The 18,220-nt window shown below is 36.4% G+C and overlaps 4 protein-coding genes across 14 annotated transcripts in view; 2 read left to right on the top strand and 2 right to left on the bottom strand.

The window, feature by feature from the left end:
- The first annotated feature begins 102 nt into the window (after positions 1–102).
- LOC105214074 (heme oxygenase 1) lies at positions 103–1,415 on the top strand. Its single transcript, XM_011187264.3, has 2 exons — positions 103–445; positions 504–1,415. Exons 1-2 carry the CDS (start codon positions 271–273, stop codon positions 1,202–1,204), a joined length of 876 nt encoding a protein of 291 aa, XP_011185566.2. The 5' UTR covers positions 103–270; the 3' UTR covers positions 1,205–1,415.
- A 309-nt stretch (positions 1,416–1,724) lies between these two features.
- Positions 1,725–3,097, top strand: Taf12_1 (transcription initiation factor TFIID subunit 12). 8 transcript variants are annotated; one of them, XM_011187269.3, is made up of 3 exons: positions 1,725–1,878; positions 2,393–2,618; positions 2,678–3,097. In XM_011187269.3, exons 2-3 carry the CDS (start codon positions 2,427–2,429, stop codon positions 2,996–2,998), a joined length of 513 nt encoding a protein of 170 aa, XP_011185571.1. In that variant the 5' UTR covers positions 1,725–1,878; positions 2,393–2,426; the 3' UTR covers positions 2,999–3,097. The 8 variants fall into 8 exon arrangements, with proteins under 8 accessions (XP_011185571.1, XP_011185569.1, XP_054087938.1 ...); XM_011187267.3 differs by having other exon boundaries at positions 1,772–1,878; positions 2,038–2,618; XM_054231963.1 differs by having other exon boundaries at positions 1,779–1,796.
- LOC105214077 (peptidyl-prolyl cis-trans isomerase FKBP2) lies at positions 3,086–3,727 on the bottom strand. Its single transcript, XM_011187270.3, has 2 exons — positions 3,456–3,727; positions 3,086–3,401 (listed from the first exon to the last, which is right to left on the bottom strand). Exons 1-2 carry the CDS (start codon positions 3,612–3,614, stop codon positions 3,141–3,143), a joined length of 420 nt encoding a protein of 139 aa, XP_011185572.2. The 5' UTR covers positions 3,615–3,727; the 3' UTR covers positions 3,086–3,140.
- Positions 3,728–4,662: 935 nt separating this feature from the next.
- LOC105214079 (mucin-17) overlaps positions 4,663–18,220 on the bottom strand; it is a 65,390-nt gene continuing 51,832 nt past the window's right edge. For 2 of the 4 annotated variants that reach the window (XM_054231895.1, XM_011187273.3), the window contains 4 exons: positions 11,156–15,961; positions 9,799–9,895; positions 5,863–6,497; positions 4,663–5,624 (listed from right to left, as the gene is read on the bottom strand). In XM_054231895.1, coding sequence (XP_054087870.1) covers positions 5,390–5,624; positions 5,863–6,497; positions 9,799–9,895; positions 11,156–15,525 — 5,337 coding nt within the window. In that variant the 5' untranslated portion in view covers positions 15,526–15,961 and the 3' untranslated portion in view covers positions 4,663–5,389. Of the gene's footprint in view, positions 5,625–5,862; positions 6,498–9,798; positions 9,896–11,155; positions 15,962–18,220 lie in introns of those variants that run through there. The other 2 variants (XM_029041506.2, XR_008471446.1) reach the window with 2 other exon arrangements.

Below are 18,220 nucleotides of genomic sequence, written 5' to 3'. Positions count from 1 at the left end.
ACTTACATAGTTATCTCTATATATAGTAGCTGCATTATTTTTGTAAATTTAATTTGCCCGGCAACTCTTGTTTGTAAACCAGAAGTTGAAATATATTTAGTATTTTCCTATTTTCCTTCTTATCTATCAATACATATTGGAAAATCATAAGGCGAATAAAATTATTTGTTTACTAAAAACAGTTAAAAATATTAACTTGCAGTTTCGATAAAGAAGTGTAATATTAAATAAGTAATAAAAAGCAATAGCAAACAGCTGAATCATATAACTATGGAATCTGCGTCGCAAAAACTTCCTTTGGAAGACAATCTAACACCAGACCAAGATATCACCGATGTTACAAAAGAGCCTGTTGTAGATATGACTTTTACGAAGGAATTGCGTAAAGCCACGAAAGACGTGCATAAAATAAGTGATGTGCTTGTAAATGCAAAATTTGCTTTAGGTAAGAACCCCGAATTGAATTAGTTTTTGTTGTAAAATCCTTTGTTCCTTTGTTTCAGCATTATCGGACGATGCTGTTTGGTTTGATGGTTTATTGGCATTTTACGAAGTTTACAAATACCTAGAGGAAAATCTTCCTGAAAACTTACTTCCTAGAGAGCTTCATCGCAAAGCAGCCTTTGAACAAGATTTGGCGTATTTTCTTGGAAAAAATTGGAAAGATAATTACGAACCGCGGGACAGTGTTAAAAAGTACATCGTACATTTAGAAGAAGTCAATGCAAAAAATAAGTTACTTTTGTTTGCATACGCTTATCAAATGTATATGGCTTTAATGTCGGGCGGTCAACTGCTGCAAAAGAAACGAATGATTAAGAGAAAACTTTGGTTTGGCAGGCAAGGTGAAGAGGAAGAGGAAGTAGTGAAATCATCTAATTCAAATCCAGAGGTAGATGATTTGGAGGACCGCCCAATGCCTAGCCAAGTAACCATTTGCCCAGAGGGTTGTGCTGCAACGTATTTTCCAGAGAAAATTTCGGTTTTGAAGGATAAACTGCGACAAGTGCTGAATGATAATTATGGCAATTTTAATGAAGAACTGCGTGCCGAATTTATAGAAGAGAGCCGTAACGTCTTTATTTACAATGGCGATGTTGTTCGCTCTATAAAAGGTGTTAACCGTGCAAATCTACGAAAATTGGCAATGGTTTTAGTTTTTGTGATGGGTATATATTTCGCATTAAAGCTCGCTAAACGTTAATTTACAAACGATACAACTTAAACGAATTGTATTGACTAGTGAAGTAAAATTTATAAAACTTATTATGGAATTTAATGTTCCAATAAACAATATAATCATAAAAAGTAATATGTCTCCACATTCTGCTAAAAATAGAAATATTAATCATGTGACTCCACTTTATCTCGAATAAAAAAGAGCTATTAAGCTTATTTCCGTATAAATATTTTAATGGACATGTTTTTCTATTTTTTTTAGTTTCAGATGAATAAATGTACATATCTATGTCGGTTGATAAAATTTCACACCATATGTTTATATATTTTTCATAGTTGTTAAAGATTTTGAATTTATTACCACTTCACGAAATAGAAACATGTTTATTTTTGGAATCATACTGATTTAAAATATAACAACATTTTTATTTACCTTTGTTTTAAAAGTTTTTTATTTTATTTTTGTAAAAGGTGTCATCACTGGTTCAGTAGTTTATAAACAATCTGTAAATTTTCAGCCATCTGGCAACTTTTTTTTTTTGGATTTTATTGACATCAAGATAATATATTATCTGGACCATATTTTGACAGCACAATAGAAAACAATTTAGTTCTTAGTAAGATTTAATGTAGTAAACATATTTTTTTATAAACATATATCGTATTATTGTGATTAACTTATATAGAAATATTAGTGAAGTAAGTGGTTAAAAAAGTAGCGATATCTTATCAATAAATATAAATTCAAGGAATATATAATTTTTATCCTGAAGGTCCGTCCCATTTGCCTCGATATAAGTATTTATTATTATTATTTTATTATTTACATTTAATATACATTTTAATTTTATAATATAGCGTGCTTATTGTAAGCGCATTTTTTTAACAAAAAACTACAAACGAAGTTGTACACCTTTCTACTGATTACTTCACTGAAAACTACTTGGACACAAAATTTTAAAACATCTACAAATTTGGAACAAAACATCTTATTTTTGTCACAGAATTGTTTTACTTTAAAATTTTACTATATGCACACCTGTCAATGAAAATTCCTGTACACCGCCTATCCAAGCACTAAAAACACTAGACCGGCTTTCCCCTCAATACTGGACTGGTTTTTGGTTAATCCATATTGTATTACTTCATATTCGATACATTTGTAACAAATATCAAAACATACAATGTCGGATATTTTTACAAATTTCGATAGCAACGGCGCTTACGACGACTCCCAGGACTTCATTATGGCATCGCCCTCACAAAGTAGTCCTTTGACCAACTCGAACTCCAATTCTGTTGGAATTATTTCGACCAATGCCAATAATACAAGTGGAGGCAGTGGTAGCGCACAAACTCCAAATTCTGGAAATTCAAGCACCAATGGAACAGTTGGTGGCAGTGGGGGAAAAACAAGTGGAGGAATTGAAAACCAACCCGTAAGTAGATGAATTTGAACAATTTTTTTTATAACATAAATGCGTATAATTTACCACAGATTTTGACAAAACCAAGATTACTTGAGCTAGTGCGTGAAGTGGATGTCACCGCACAACTTGATGAAGATGTTGAAGAACTCTTGCTACAAATAGCGGATGATTTTGTTGAGGATGCAGTAAAGGCGACATGTGCGTTCGCAAAACATAGAAAGGTTTCCAAAGTGGAAGTACGGGATGTTCAACTACATCTAGAACGCAAATGGAACATGTGGATACCTGGGTTCGGTACAGATGAGTTGCGGCCATATAAACGTGCAGCTATTACAGAGGCACATAAACAACGATTAGCACTTATACGTAAAACAATAAAAAAATATTGAACTTTTCAAAAACAAAAACTTTAGTTCTTAAGTTTTTTTTTCATGAAAATAGATTTTGCATTTTGTTCATATTAGGATAATAAAAAATTCTGTTTGAAAGCTGGTATTTTATTTAGAAAATTAAAATTCAACGAATAGAAATTTATAAATCAACTTTTGGCCTATCAATCTTTTCTAATTCCACTTCAAATACTAGCGTTGAATCTGGTGGTATTTTGTCACCTGCTCCTGCTTTGCCGTATCCCAATTCAGGCGGTATAACTAAACGCCGTTTTTCACCTTCGCACATGCCCAATAGGCCTTGATCCCATCCTTTTATCACTTGACCGGCACCAAGCCTCACAGAGAAAGGCTTATTACGTTCATAACTACTATCGAATTCAGTACCATCTTTCAACGTACCCTATGGAAATACGGATGTTATGAACAAATAAATGCATCTATGTATATAACTTACTCTATAATGTACATGAATAGTATCACCCTTGCGCGCCTTGACTTCACAATTTTCTGCCCTCTTTTTAATACCAATTTTTACGGTGGGCTTCGAATCTTCCTCAGCAAAAGCGCTCAGTGTTATTACAGTTAATGCAAGTAATATTATGAAAAACTTCATTTTTATTTTAATGATAATAACAAAGTTAAGTATGTATTTTTTATTATTTTATGTTTGTGAAAAAATATTTAGCAAATAAATTGTTTCAAGCATTGTATATGGTTTACAATGGTTTCAAGGAATAAAATGTTGATTTGCAGTTATTCGGAGTAGATAAGTTTTTTGACAGATGATAAATAAATTAGGCGGTGTTTACACACAAATTTTTTGTCGCTTGTAAGTGGCAACAACTCTTTTGGTGTCGCCCATTGCGTTCATCGGGAAATTCGTGTTCGGCAACTTGGCAGAGAATGTAGAATAGAAATACATTCTCTGTCTGATATTCGACATTGTGACGAATATGGAATATTATATACATAGACGAATATTGGAAATCAAAATATATATTGCAATTAGTAGTTAGTAAAATATATCTTCTTAAGTTTTTATCTTCATATACTACAAGATATGATTTTACATGCCGTAAATGTGTCTACTTCTTGTGCAATTTAAAAATTTAATATCGTCGTTAAAAGTTGACTAGATCTGAGTAATTTAATAATTTAAAATTTTCATTTATTCTAAACCACCATAAATATATATTGTGAAATAAATATAAAACCGTTAGCCTTATTTAACTATATTAACTTTGCAAATGTCTAGGATTTCTTCTTGTACTGTCATTATTCCATTCTTGTATGCTACACATATGCTTACATTTACATATAGTAAATACATACATACATATATAATGTGGAATTTTCTTCCTTTTATCGGATCGACTCTCCCTGTTACAAGGTCGTAACCAGATACTTCTTTCCATACTTTTGTCACCAGCTCAAGATTATATTTTCACAGGTTGCCAAAAGCCAAAGTAGTTTAATAAAAACCCCAAAGTTGATCTAAACTTGTTGAAATCTACTTTTATAGGTTATGTAGTATCGTGACCCATGTTAATTTGGTCAATCGTTTGATAAAAATTCAACTAGATACAATTATTATATTGTATACTTACGAATGTCAGTAATTTATTATACGTAATCATAAACAAAAAATCATAGAAAAACAATTGTAATTCTCAGAAATATTCATATGAATTTATTTGTAACTTTTTTTTAGATAATATATCAATATATATATAATTAGTTTTATTACTTTTCACTTTTTACATTTGATTCTGCAGTTATTCATCTGCGTTACTCACATAATCGTATTTATTATTTATTTACAACTTAATTAAACAAAACATAATTTACAGTAATTAAAATGTATGTATGTTTATATCACAATAATAGAGGAATATTTTTCAATAGTATTATTATTAGTTAAGGCGATGCACGCATTTACATACATAAATAAAAATAACGTGTACATACATAATTTTCTTTAAAAAAAAAGATATACATACAAAAGTAATACAAATTTATTAATAAAGGAGCGGAGGAAAAGTGCAAGAGATTAAATTCACTAGGTGGAGAAAGCTATGAATATATAGAGGTTATATGTACAATATGTACCAAAGTACTTATGTACATGCACATATACCAGCAGTATTTAAATACTTTAATTGACATACTCATATCGGGTATGCTTTTATACAAATAAACTAATAGTATAGTGTTGGACATTTTGACTGTTGGGGGCACTAGAGTGGAGACACACGACCCGCCAAGTACATTTAAGCACAATGTGACTACTTATTCGCTTAACAGATCATATCTAAATTTAAATGTACGAGTATATAGATGTACAATATATTCATTTATATCAGCATATCTCATCGGCGTTCGGAGATCTCAATTATCATTAGATAGATTTGTGATCTTTGTCGCATACATATGCGCCACCTTGTAAATAAATTCGTATTGTTCCTTGGTTTGAACAGCGCTTGCACGCCCCCGTCGCACATAGTATACGATTTGTGGTATATCGACGGAACGTTTAGGTGTCTCCAGACTGCGTATGGCCATGTCACAGGCGATGATTGTGCCGGTGCGTCCAGTACCTGGAGAGCAGTGAATCGTTAAGGGACTAAAAGTAGAAAAAAATAAGATAGAAAGCAAACATGTATTACAAAACGAGCACGAAACAAACAACAGATTTTAGCGTAAAGTAAGGTTGCTGAATGTGTCTGGCCGAAAACTTGAACACTTAGTGTCAAGTGTTCTTTTGGAACCATAATTTAGCTAAACATAAATATTGTTAACACAATACACACAACCAGGCAATCATTAAATACGTGTCATAAATTACACACAAAAAGACGTACCCTTGATTATTCAGCGTGGTGCCCTTCATTTTATCCACACCCGAAACATTGCCATTTATTTCGGCATTTCTGCCATTTTCTTTTCCTTCGCCATTTACACCTTCCGTTCCCAGTTTGTTCGCTGCATCTTCGTCAACTGTGATAACTGTGGTACCATTACCATTATGGATTACATCACTTTGACCGTTACCATCAGCTTTAAGCGTGGCACTCGAATTTTTCTCTCGTGATTCGTTCACGTAACCTTTGAGCGATGAACGTGCCTCTAATAGCATTGCAATAATGGGCGCCTCCTCGCTTGGTACACCCGCTTCCGGCCACTTGTACCAGTAATGTGTGAGTTCACGACTCATATTCTCGGCTGTGTTCTTAAGCATCAGCGTCGAAATGGCATATTTATCTTTGACTTCGCGATGTTTGAGTGTTATTTGGAAATCGCTATAGGTTGTGTGATTGTCCAAAGTGACAGATGGTGGAAGATACTCGGCACACTTCTCGATACCATTCTCATAGAGATCGGTTGCTTGTATGATTACTCGTGATTGTTGCTCCCAAATCATGCGCCAGAAGTCGGCAACTGTGGTTTCTAGTGGCGCTTGGGTAGCTATATAATAATTAGGTGAGTCCTTGGGACCCTGGAAATGTGAAGATATATTGGTTTGAAATTATTATTTATTCTGTATTTAGAGAAATAAAAATATAAACATGTAATTAAGAAATCCTAAATAAGAGGTTATTTGAGACAAATCCTTGAGGCATCTTAAAACAAAACTGAAACCATTTTTTACATACGACAAATATAAAAATACGCCAAATTAAAAAATTTTACGCTTTTATTGTATAACTCTTTGATACTAAAATTCATAACGCATAATTTTATTTTATTTTTTGCTGCATTTAAAAATTTCAAATAATAAAATTATCGATTAATTGAATTATTCGATAAATAATGCATTTCGCCGTTTTTGTTTTATTTCACCAAATACAGACAAATAATTATCTTCTGGTTATATTGAACTCTGCTTCAACGAAATGTGTTGAATTATACCAACACATATGCACATTTATATTATAAACAGATTTCCAGTTATAAGATCAAATGATTCATTCAACTGTTGTGCTTTAAAACTGATTTTTGGTCACATTTGTCAGAGGTGATCAAGTCTACAAGTACAACAAATATACAAATGCCAACAAACCATCACTTACATGCATACACTAGAGCTAATCAATCAACGCCCTTTATTTCTTAATATGCGGGAGAAACATCGCATATTAGTTTGCGTTAGAAGCGCCGTAAGGCAAAAGTTCATTCAAAATTTGGTTTATCTTTCTATACCGCAGTGCAGTGATCTCTAAATCTCACTTGTATACATATAGGTTTGAGTAATATGTGATATGACTATAACTGATAACAATAGAATACCAGAAATAGAAATCACATCAAGGCTTCCGAACTTCACACAAAGTCCATTGCGGTTTTGCCCACAAACTTTAAGTCAGCTTCAAAATTACGGCGTAAGTTGTTAGTGCCCAAAAACAATGCAGCTCCCTCGCCGAAGCAATGAAATTGTGTAAGTAGCTAAACGCACTTCATATTTTAAGCTTGGAGCTTGAGACTACAACTATACATCTATTGCACATGTGTATATGTACATATACTAGCCAATCTCCAAAAATGCGCATAATGTATGTATGCTGTAATATGTTTATACACCCCATAGGTATGTATGTGTAAAAAAGAAAGGAAATAAAATTGGAACATCAAATGATCGCGTAATTTTGCGCTTACTGCCTTTTATAATTACAAAAGCAACAAGGTACAAGGTAAAATTGAAACTACAATAATAACGAACAATGAACATTCTCAACAACATACATATGTACATAGTTTTGTTTACAGTCAGTGTATGCACAAAGATAACGAGTGTATCATACAAAAGTAAACGAAATACTCGGTGTAAGTACAAGTATAACAAAGGCTATAAATCGTTATCATCCAACTGTAAATTATTAGCACTGATTATAAAGTAGATCTTCATCAGTGTCTGCTCAGTGACAGACCATCTGCTGCATATTTATAACTGGATCAATGCATGTACATAATACTTAAGTAAATATGTACATACATATACGGAAAATAATGGGCTTTGGATGACTTAACAGCAAATCTACAATATATGTAAATACTGTTCTAAGCATTTGTTATTCAAAGCTAAATGTTTAGCTAAAAGTAGTTGGGCATTAGATATATTATACCTAGACCCGCATTTTTTAAATAAATATCGTTATTTGAGTCGAGTCGAAACAGTCCGACATTGGTGTCTTGAAAATCGAACGTGCTTTTTTAAATTTGCCTACGAAAATATTATTAACAAGTAAGGAAGGGCTAAGTTCGGGTGTAACCGAACATTTTATACTCTCGCAATTTATTTAACTTTATTAATATTATATAATACACGATTTGATCCACATATGCGTCATATATATTGTATAAAGTCCATTGAAAGTTGGAAACCCTAATATTAGGCTAGAAGCACCGAGGTCCTCATGTTCGATATGGGGCCTTGAGAAACCTATGGTCCGATTTCGGCGATTTTTAGAATGGGGTTGCCACACTATAAACGTAGTATTTGTGCACAGTTCTGCACCGATATCTTCACTAGTGCTTACTTTATATATTGTAATGTAAACGATTCAGATCGTCTTCAAAGTTCTGGTATATAGGAAGTAGGCGTGGTTGTGAACCGATTTGGCCTATTTTCACAACATATCATTGGGATGTAAGGAAACTATTACAAACCAAGTTTCATTGAAATCGGTCGAGTAGTTCCTGAGATATGGTTTTTGACCCATAAGTGAGCGATGCCACACCCATTTTCCATTTTGCAAAAAAATCTGAGTGCAGCTTCTATCTGCCATTACTTATGTGAAATTTAGTGTTTTTGACGTTTTTCCTTAGCGAGTTAACCCGCTTTTAGTAATTTTCAACCTAACCTTTGTATGGGAGGTGGGCGTGGTTATTATCCGATTTCTTTCATTTTTGGACTGTATAAGGAAATTACTAAAAGAAACGACTGCAGAAAGTTTGGTTTATATAGCTTTATTGATTTGCGAGATAAATACAAAAAAACCTATTTGAGGGCGGGGTCACGCCCACTTCTTCAAAAAAATTACATCCAAATGTGCCCCTCCTTAATGCGATCCTGTGTTCCAAATTTTATTTTAATAACTTTATTTATGGCTTAGTTTTGGCACTTTATGTGTTTTCAGTTTCCGCCATTTTGTGGGCGTGGCAGTAGACCAATTTTGCCCATTTTCAAAAGCAACCTGCTCAGGGTGCCTAGGAATATGTGCTCCAAGTTTCATTAAGATATCTTAATTTTTACTCAAGTTATCGCTTGCACGGACAGACGGACAGACGGACGGACAGACATCCGGATTTCAAATCCACTCGTCATCCTGATCATTTATATATACATATATAACCCCATATCTAACTCTTTTATTTCTTGGTGGCACAAACAACCGTTATGTGAACAAAACTATGATACTCTGTGCAACATGTTGCGAGAGTATAATTATTACATACAAAAACAAACCATCCTGCAAATATATACTTATATATATATATGCATATAAGGGAAAACCAAACTCGATATCAGTTTGCAATTATTCATTATTAAATTAACTTTCTACTCATACATTTTACATAATATACATACATACTCGTACATTATATACATATGTATCTACAGGTAAGAATTAGAAATACAATATTAGAGGTTCCTATGTTCGATTTTGCATAGTTAATGTTTCAGTTAAATTTTTGTTTCAACAAATATGAATGTGAAAGCATACATCAGAGTGCACTATATAGCAAATTTATCTGACAAGATGTACACCGCTGATTGTTATTATTAATTTCTTACTTACCCTGACATAATTGGCATTAATATATTCCGTTTTATCATCATCTCCAAGCTGCTGAAGCACGACACGCGTCTCAGGAAGCGGTATTACATTGGCATATCTAGAAGCGTTGCGTTGTTTAATTGCGTGCACAGACAGTCAAGCAGCAAGTAGAAATTAGAAAATGAGAATGAAATAGAGAAAGAGAGAAAACAATAATCATTAGAACACTTGGCAATGATATCAAGGAAACTCAATTAATTAATTAACTGCTTAAAATCACGAAAAAAACACAGCGATGACTCAAACGGGGCTATATCGTGGTACGTACACACTAAACATACATATGTTTATGTATTAGGGTGTATCGTAATATTTAACTTTCATGTTTTTTTTATTCTACTTTAGTTTTAGTTCTATTTTTTTTAATTTTTATTCTTTTTTATTTTTTTCTCGGAGATTTGAAAGTACGACTTCACGGAAAAATTCGCTAATTTAAAATAATAATTCACAAAATTAAGGTACACCCTAATAATGATACTCCCACTCATGAGCAAGCTTTCATATATGTAGGTACAGAGTACATACAAATGCCATTAGATTATAGGAGCTTAAATGTCTAGAAAATAAACAAATGTGGCGTGAAAACATTTGTAGAATGTGAGCTCCAGTTGTTTCTATAAAATGTATATGTATGTACTGCTCGATTAACCATTCTCTCAAATTGTGCTAGTTAAGCTGAGTTTACATCTATGGAGTAAATGCACAAATGTCTATGGAAGTAGGTGGACATTGAGTTACGAGGTCTGTGGTGAAATTTAAAATACCATACCGTTATTATAATAGTTAGTTGGAATATGAATTCAAAAGAATAAAAACAAAACTCCTAAGTGCAGATCTTCCGTCAGATGCTTCTCGATAAAATTTAATCAATCTACAATGGAAACTACCGAATCTGTTCCATTATCGTCTTAACCTAATATTGACTTACCTAGCACTTTGCTGTGCTTTTTGGTCACCTTGATTTCTTCTCCAATTAACTCAAACTATATTTGAAATTTCGCCTTCAGTTCCTACCGTAAGCTTTTAGAAGCTTTTAGCATAATTTCATAGAGCTATTAACCTTCTCCCTTAACTTTGAGCTACGCAACGATCAATGTCACAATTGAGTAATTTCTGGCCAAAAGTTAAGAAATTATTGTTATCTTCAATGTTAAAATGATAAGATTTCTAACGTATAGAGATAACATACACTTATTCCATTATGTATTCGAGTATATAAAACTTAAGAACTTTTATGAAAGGGCTTATCAAACGAATGCATGTGAGTGGGTATGCGAGAGTTTTAGCTAAGCACAACTAACGGTGTGAAGTAACTTACCGATTTTTATCTTCACAGCCCGCCGGTACTTCATCTGCGCGTGCAATAATTTGCGGTACATCCCTGAATTCCTCAAATATACTAGACCGACGCTCCACAAATTTGGCCAATTCAGTAGCGCTAAGCCCATTATGCCGCAGTGAAGGATCATCGAATGCAATATTTCCATAGGAGCGTTTTGAGGCGCGCAGAGCACCCTTTCGCCTTACACTGCCCAACACAGAAACATTGTCCAAACTGTAGGCGTCCAAACTAACCGGTCGACAACGTTGACCGTAGGACATCTGCTTCTGGCGTTTACGCATTAAATAGAGGAATGCGACTAAGAGTATTAGCGCCACAACACCGATTATGCTCACCGTTATGGCAATGATGACATTCACGTCCGTCTCATTGGTGTCACTGGAGTTCGGACGCATACCGGAATTGATCATACCAGGCATATGACTAGGGGTGCCAGCGCTGCTACCACCACCAATGGCGGCGTGCAATGTGGGGGGCAACATTGTTGTTGTGAGTGTGGCAATCGTAGTAGCCACTTTGGGAATAAATGCGTGGGTTGAGGAGTCCACTGATGGGCTGGTGGGGCTACTTGTTGTGGTAATAATTGGCACTAGCGGAGCTATGGCGGCAGTACTGGTGCTGGTGATGGTGGATTCTTCGGTTGTAGAGAATACTGTGTACACTTCCTGTGGATTCACAGCAATACTGGAGGTAGTTGTTGACGGTTGATTAAACATAGAAGTTGCTTTTGTAGTCGGTGCTGCCGTCGATTCATCAAGCAGATTAATGAGCGGAGGTTCGGTGGTTGTCGTGACACTACTTGTGTTATTCACTTCAGTTATTTGTGGCACTGGAGTGCCATCCGTGCTCGTCGCTATCGTAGCCATTGTGGTGGTGCTGCTGGTAGTTGTTGCTGTTTCCCCTTCCTGCACACTGGGCAATGTTGTTTCATTGCTCACGTCAAATACTGATACAACGTGAGACTCTTCGGTTGAGCTTTTTTCACCACCGTCCACTTTGGCGACCCCTAAATCAGTTGTAGTTGTAGTAGTTGGTGCGAAGGTGGTTGTGCTAGTTATTTTCACTGTCGTCTTGTCCAGTTGGTCGATGACATTCGTTTCGATTGAACTTTCTGTGTCATGTGTACCCACCGCAACTGTTGTGCGATTTCGAAAATCGACAGGTGTTAGCGTGTTGTCAGTAGTAGTGCTATTCTCGAGCACTGACCCACTTGCTTGCACTGTCGTTATTTCCAGTGGGATTATTGTAGTCGCCGTCACTTCGTTCACGTTTTCGTCGCTTTTAAGGGTTGTTGCCGTATACAGAACTGGTTCCACTGCGGATTGCGTTGGTGGCGTCGTAATTGGCAATGCCGTTGTGCTAAGCGATGGTGTTGTTATGTCTGTTGTTTTGTTCACTGACTCTAATAACTCATTTATGGACGACACAGTTTTTGCTGTTGTGTTTGTTTCTTCAAGCTTTACAATTGTACTTGAACCTGTATCGCTATTCAACGTTGTAGCTGCCGTTGCGTCGATGGGTCCCTCTGCTGCCTCTGTAATGTTCTCGGTGCGTAATTCTAATTCCACTTCATTACCAATTTGGCTAACTTCCGTTGTTGTTGCTATGGTTGTTACGGCCAGTACTTCATTTGTTTTTGCAGTGGTATTTATTTCTACCAAATCGGTTGACAATACCGTAGTGTTTATGAAAGTAATTGTTGCTGTTTCTGTAATATGACTACTTTCTGTGGTAGTTTCCGTGGTAACACTTGGGGTTTCGTTTTGCGTCGCAATGCCCTCACCCGTTTCCGCACTCGTATTCGCGTTTACGTACGATTTTCGCTCGCCTGCACTTGTCGGTCCGCTCGCTTCGCTAGTCGATTGCTCACTAACTGTTAGCAATGTAGTTTGCTCCTCGGTCGCATTCGCATTCGCAGTCTCGGTTACAGTTTCGGGTTCTCGTTTCAACTGCTGCTCAAGTGTAACATTGTGCAGGCCATCAGCGCTGCTCACATCGACTTTTGCACCGCTATCGCCTGCATCAACATTAGTCAGCAGCGTTGCTTCTGTCGTCTCAGGTTGCGCTTCCAATATTGTTGCCGTTGCATTATCCCAACTCGTTGGTGCTTCGCTGACGTCGCTCGGGGGTGGTGTCGGCGTCGTCGTCGTCGAGGTTGACTGCTCAACTGGGAGCGCCGTTAACATTGTTGTGGTGCTTGATGCTAGTGTTGGTGTGGTTTCATTCAATATTGGCATTGCTGTCGCTACGCCAGCTGCTACATCCAACAATGACAATGGCGTCGTTGACGTAATAATTACATTGAAATCTTCACTTGGCTGCCGTTGTTTGCTACTCTCCTCAAACGAGTTGATTTTCTCCGCACCTGCTTTCTCAGTATTCTGTTGCAGTGTAGATGTTTCAGTTTGCGCCGCAGAAAACACATTCAGCGGCTCTCCAGTGCCAGTTGTCACAACGCTACTCGTGAAATCGACGCGCTTATCGTTGTTATCAACTGATAAGGGGGAGTCACTTGAAATTTGTTGTATGGTTTGTGTGGAGGGGGGATTTGTGTTAATTGTAGGCATCGCTGTTGTTTTCGTTATTGTTTGAGTAATATCGATCTCATTCATTGTTTGCGTGGCACTAAATTCGTGGCCGGCATTCAATACTGCAAACCCTTCGGTAGTGTGATCAGTTGTTGTATTAGTCTCTACGTTAGCGTTAATTTTAGCAGGTCCATCCGTTTCCCATTTTTCAGTCATTTGTAGCGGTAACTCTGCCTTTGGACTCTTCGCTGCAACAATTTTATCCTCCTCCAATGTATTTCCAGTCAGCAGATTTTTTTCAACTGTACCCTCGGATTCCAACTCGCTACGCATTCCCATCACTTTAGTCCAGTCTAACAAATTTTTCTCACTGTAATCGCTCACATTAACCGTTCGCTCGGTGGTGAAAATTTCATTTGCTTGCCAACGAAGATCTGCGCTTTTGTTTTCTAACAAAGCGGTACCATTGTCATTCGGTGCTTTGGGCACCGTTCTCATGCTCGCCAAGGACCATATCTCCGGTCCATCGGGTAAATTCATTTTCAGTTGAGAACTTGGTGAATTCTCATTAAAGAATTTCCCACGTTTCTCGACTGGGGAAGTGTTGTTGATATTCGAATTCGTCTGAGCGTCTACATGGGCCGTGGCTGGCTGCGTTATTATTTTAGTAAGAGATTCAGTTTCTGCCTCTGATGATACATTTGGATTGAAGTTTTCTTCCTTCGTGGTTTCTTTTATTTCTGCATCTGTTGTTGGTTTGTAGGAATGCATAACGTCAGAGCCGCTCACTTCAGTACCCGTTGTTTCTCCTTCGACATTTGCTTTCGTTTCTGATATTGGGTTTGTATTTGCTGCCGTTTCGTCAGATTTTAGCTGCTGTTCAAAATGCATTTCTAATTTATTTTCGCTACTATGTGCAGCATCTATTGAGCGACCCATCGATTCTTCTAAACCAATAGCAACGTGTTCTTTTTCCGACTTATTATCCAGCATGCTACTGACATCATGTGTGCGACTTGTGGTCGCCATGTTAAACTTCACTGCTATATTTTCCAAATCTTTTAAGATTGCCTCTGTCGTTGCAGGCTGCTCAGTTTCCTCATCTATAGAATCAGCGTTAATCTGTTTTTCCTCATTCTCCTTTAGCGCCATTTCATCCAAACCATTATTGATATGTTTTTCTATATCCAAAGTGGGCATCGACTTACCCGACCACTCACCAGCTTCACTAAAAACACGTTCTTCACGCGTAGTATTCATTCGCGTATCCGCTGGTTTATTTGTGACCTCACTGGAGGCATGTTGCCCTGTAGAGACATCAACCGTCCCTTCTTTCACCACCATTTCATTTTCTTTCATCACTTCCTTAGTGCTCTCCGCTTCATGACTTTCCACTCGATTTAGCACCACCGTCTCGCCCGACTTGTGCTCACCTGTGTTTGCATCGTGATTACCCAACGCGGGCAGCAACTTTGTGCTTTTCACCGCTTGCATATTTTCACTTTCACTGCTGGCGCTTTCGAAGGCGCTTGCGCCTGCGCTTACGTTTCCGTTGTCGCTCTCACCTTCCGCTGATTTGTTTATCAAGCTTACGTGATTGCCACTTATGTTCGCACTCTGATCACTGCGATCAGTAACAGTCGCCACAGCAATGTCATGGTCACCCGCAGGGGATTCCAAGTTCCGCGCGGCGTCATCGATTGCGCGCCGACTCAAGTGTCGTTGCTGTGGTCGGTGTGGCAGAACGCCTGCTAAGCTTTGTGTAATCAATGCCAATATGAGCAGCTGGTAAAATGTGTTCGGCGAATTTGTTGTCATTGTTGTTTTATTTGTTAATATCAAGTGTTTTTTCACTGCTTCTTCTCTGTACTTTCAACTGAAGTTCAAGCACGTAATTAAAACTCGCTTTAAACTATATTTTAAAGGTATAATTTTCGTTGGTTTGTTCTTCCACCCGCGTAGCAAATTTCGAAAAATTTGTGTTTGTGCTTCTTCTTTGTTTTTGTTGTTAATAGCCCTGCAAGTTCAGTTGGTTTTTACCGCTTTTGTTGTAGTTGGTTGGCTTTGAGTGTTTCGTAATTGCCCGCTGACATTCCATGCTTCCATTTTGGCTGTTCACTTGTCGGTATACGCGTATAGTCGGTAGTGCTACGTTAACATTTGGGTGCGCATGCGCGTCGCTGCTTAGATTACCGTTTCTTACAATTAATTTCAAATTTGCCTCGTTAAATGCTTTGAAACGCCTTTATGGCGACTGTAAATAAAAGAAGCAGTTTTATTAGTTTAATGGGTGAAAATGTTGATTATGCAAAAAATAATATTAACTACAAGTATACATAGTCAGCATTATTTAAGTAGTGGTATTGCATGTTCAATTGACAACTTCCATATCTATAATTATCCTTTTACAACTCGTTTGCTACTGTACATATATGTATATAAATACATTCGCCTGAGTATAGTATACATCTAGATAACTGCAAAGTTAATCGCCTGAGTTCATTAGCCTGATACATATTTGTTTATGCCAATGTTCCTTTGGTGTGGCAAAAATCAAAACACGAGCACGAGTGTATCTTACTAAATTCATCAGTTATATTTGCTGCCTCAACTGCATTTATGTATATATAAAGGGTGTTTCTTTTAAAAAGCCCAGATGGAATGTGAAATCGATACGAAATGTTTTGATATTGCGGCATATGTAGTAATTGGAAATAATTCCATATCCGTTGCAATGCACCCAGTTTACAGCTAATTCATTATAAACAAGTAAGGAAAGGCTAAGTTCGTGTGCAACCGAACATTTTATACTCTCGCAATTTATTACTATATTTTTCTTAAGAAAACACACAATTTGACCCATATATTCGGTATAAATATATTTCACATATTAACCGATTTATAAGCTAGTAAGGTCATCGTATTTTTGAAAATCCTATAATTAGGTATTCTCATATATTCATATATAAGGGAAGTTATGACCCGATTTTAACCTTTTCTGGTACAGAGAAATACTATTAGAAGAAAAATATTTCCTCTGAATTTAATTAAGATACCTGAGAGATTTACCGAAATTTTCGTTGAAAAGTTACCATCGGGCACTGAATTCTTCATATTCGACATCCGGAGCATTGAAAAGTTATAGTCCGATTTCGACAAATTTTTCACAAGTGATGCCACAGATCATATACAGTATTTGTGCAAAGTTTTATTTCGCTATCTTCATTGGCTCCTTATGTATATATTATAAAGAGAAGGAATAAGATGGAATTCAAAAATGAGTTATATGGGAAGTTGTCGTGGTTGTGAACCGATTTCGACCATTTTTTATCCGTGTTATCAGGGTGTCAAGAAAATATTATATACGGAATCTCATTGTAATCTGTCGAGTAGTTCCTGAGATATGGTTTTTGACCCAAAAGTGGGCGATGTCACGCCCATTTCTCATTTTGAAAAAAAATCTGAGTGCAGCTTCCTTCTGCTATTTCTTTTGTAAAATCTAGGGTTTCTGACGTTTTTCGTTAGTGAGTTAACGCACTTTTAGTAATTTTCAACCTAACCTTTGTATGGGAGGTGGGCGTGGTTATTATCCGATTTCAACTATTTTCATGGTGTGTGGTGGGGTACGTAAGAGAATCGACTGCAGAAAGTTTGGTTTATATAGCATTATTGGTTTGCGAGATATATACAAATAACCGATTAGGGGCGGGGCCACGCCCACTTCCCAAAAAAAATTACATCCAAATATGCCCCTTCCTAGTGCGATCCTTTATTCCAAATTTTACTGTTATAACTTTATTTATGGCTTAGTTATGACACTTTATAAGTTTTTGGTTTTCGCCATTTTGTGGTCGTGGCTGTGGACCGATTTTACCTATTTTTACCCGAAAGCAACCCTCTCACGGTCCCAAGGAACACGTGTTCCAAGTTTCATTAAGATATCTCAATTTTTACTCAAGTACGCTTGCGCGGACGGACGGACGGACAGACATCCGGATTTCAACTCCACTCGTCATTCGGATCATTTTGATATATATAACCCCATATCTAACTCTTTTATTTCTTGGTGACACAAACAACCGTTATGTGAACAAAACTATAATACTCTCTTCAGCAACTTTGTTGCGAGAGTATAAAAATAGTTCATATATTCTCATATCTATGTACTTATTTATGTATATATACTCGTATGCAAGAAAGGGCAGGGCTCACATAGGAAAATTATTTTCAAATAACAAATAAAGCAGACGCCAACTAGTCTATTACCTGCCAAAAGTAAGCAAACACTGAAAACACTTTTTTATTAGAAATGATATGCATTTGTTTAACGTTAGGGACTATCGGAAGGGTGGGAGTCAGCTGAAATGATGATGACGGCAATGAACAGTGATAGCTAGTACATTTTTTATATACGAGTATATGATTGCATGTATGTATGCATGTCCAGTAGCATAAAATTTGATTGACATAAAGCGAATTATAGCTAAAGAGTAAAACATACACGCAAATGGAA

The sequence above is a fragment of the Zeugodacus cucurbitae genome, chromosome 2, assembly GCF_028554725.1.
Source record: "Zeugodacus cucurbitae isolate PBARC_wt_2022May chromosome 2, idZeuCucr1.2, whole genome shotgun sequence".
NCBI classification, from domain to species: domain Eukaryota; kingdom Metazoa; phylum Arthropoda; class Insecta; order Diptera; family Tephritidae; genus Zeugodacus; species Zeugodacus cucurbitae.
The sequence above is the reverse complement of the archived record's forward strand: the minus strand, read 5'-3'. Positions and strand labels throughout refer to the sequence as shown.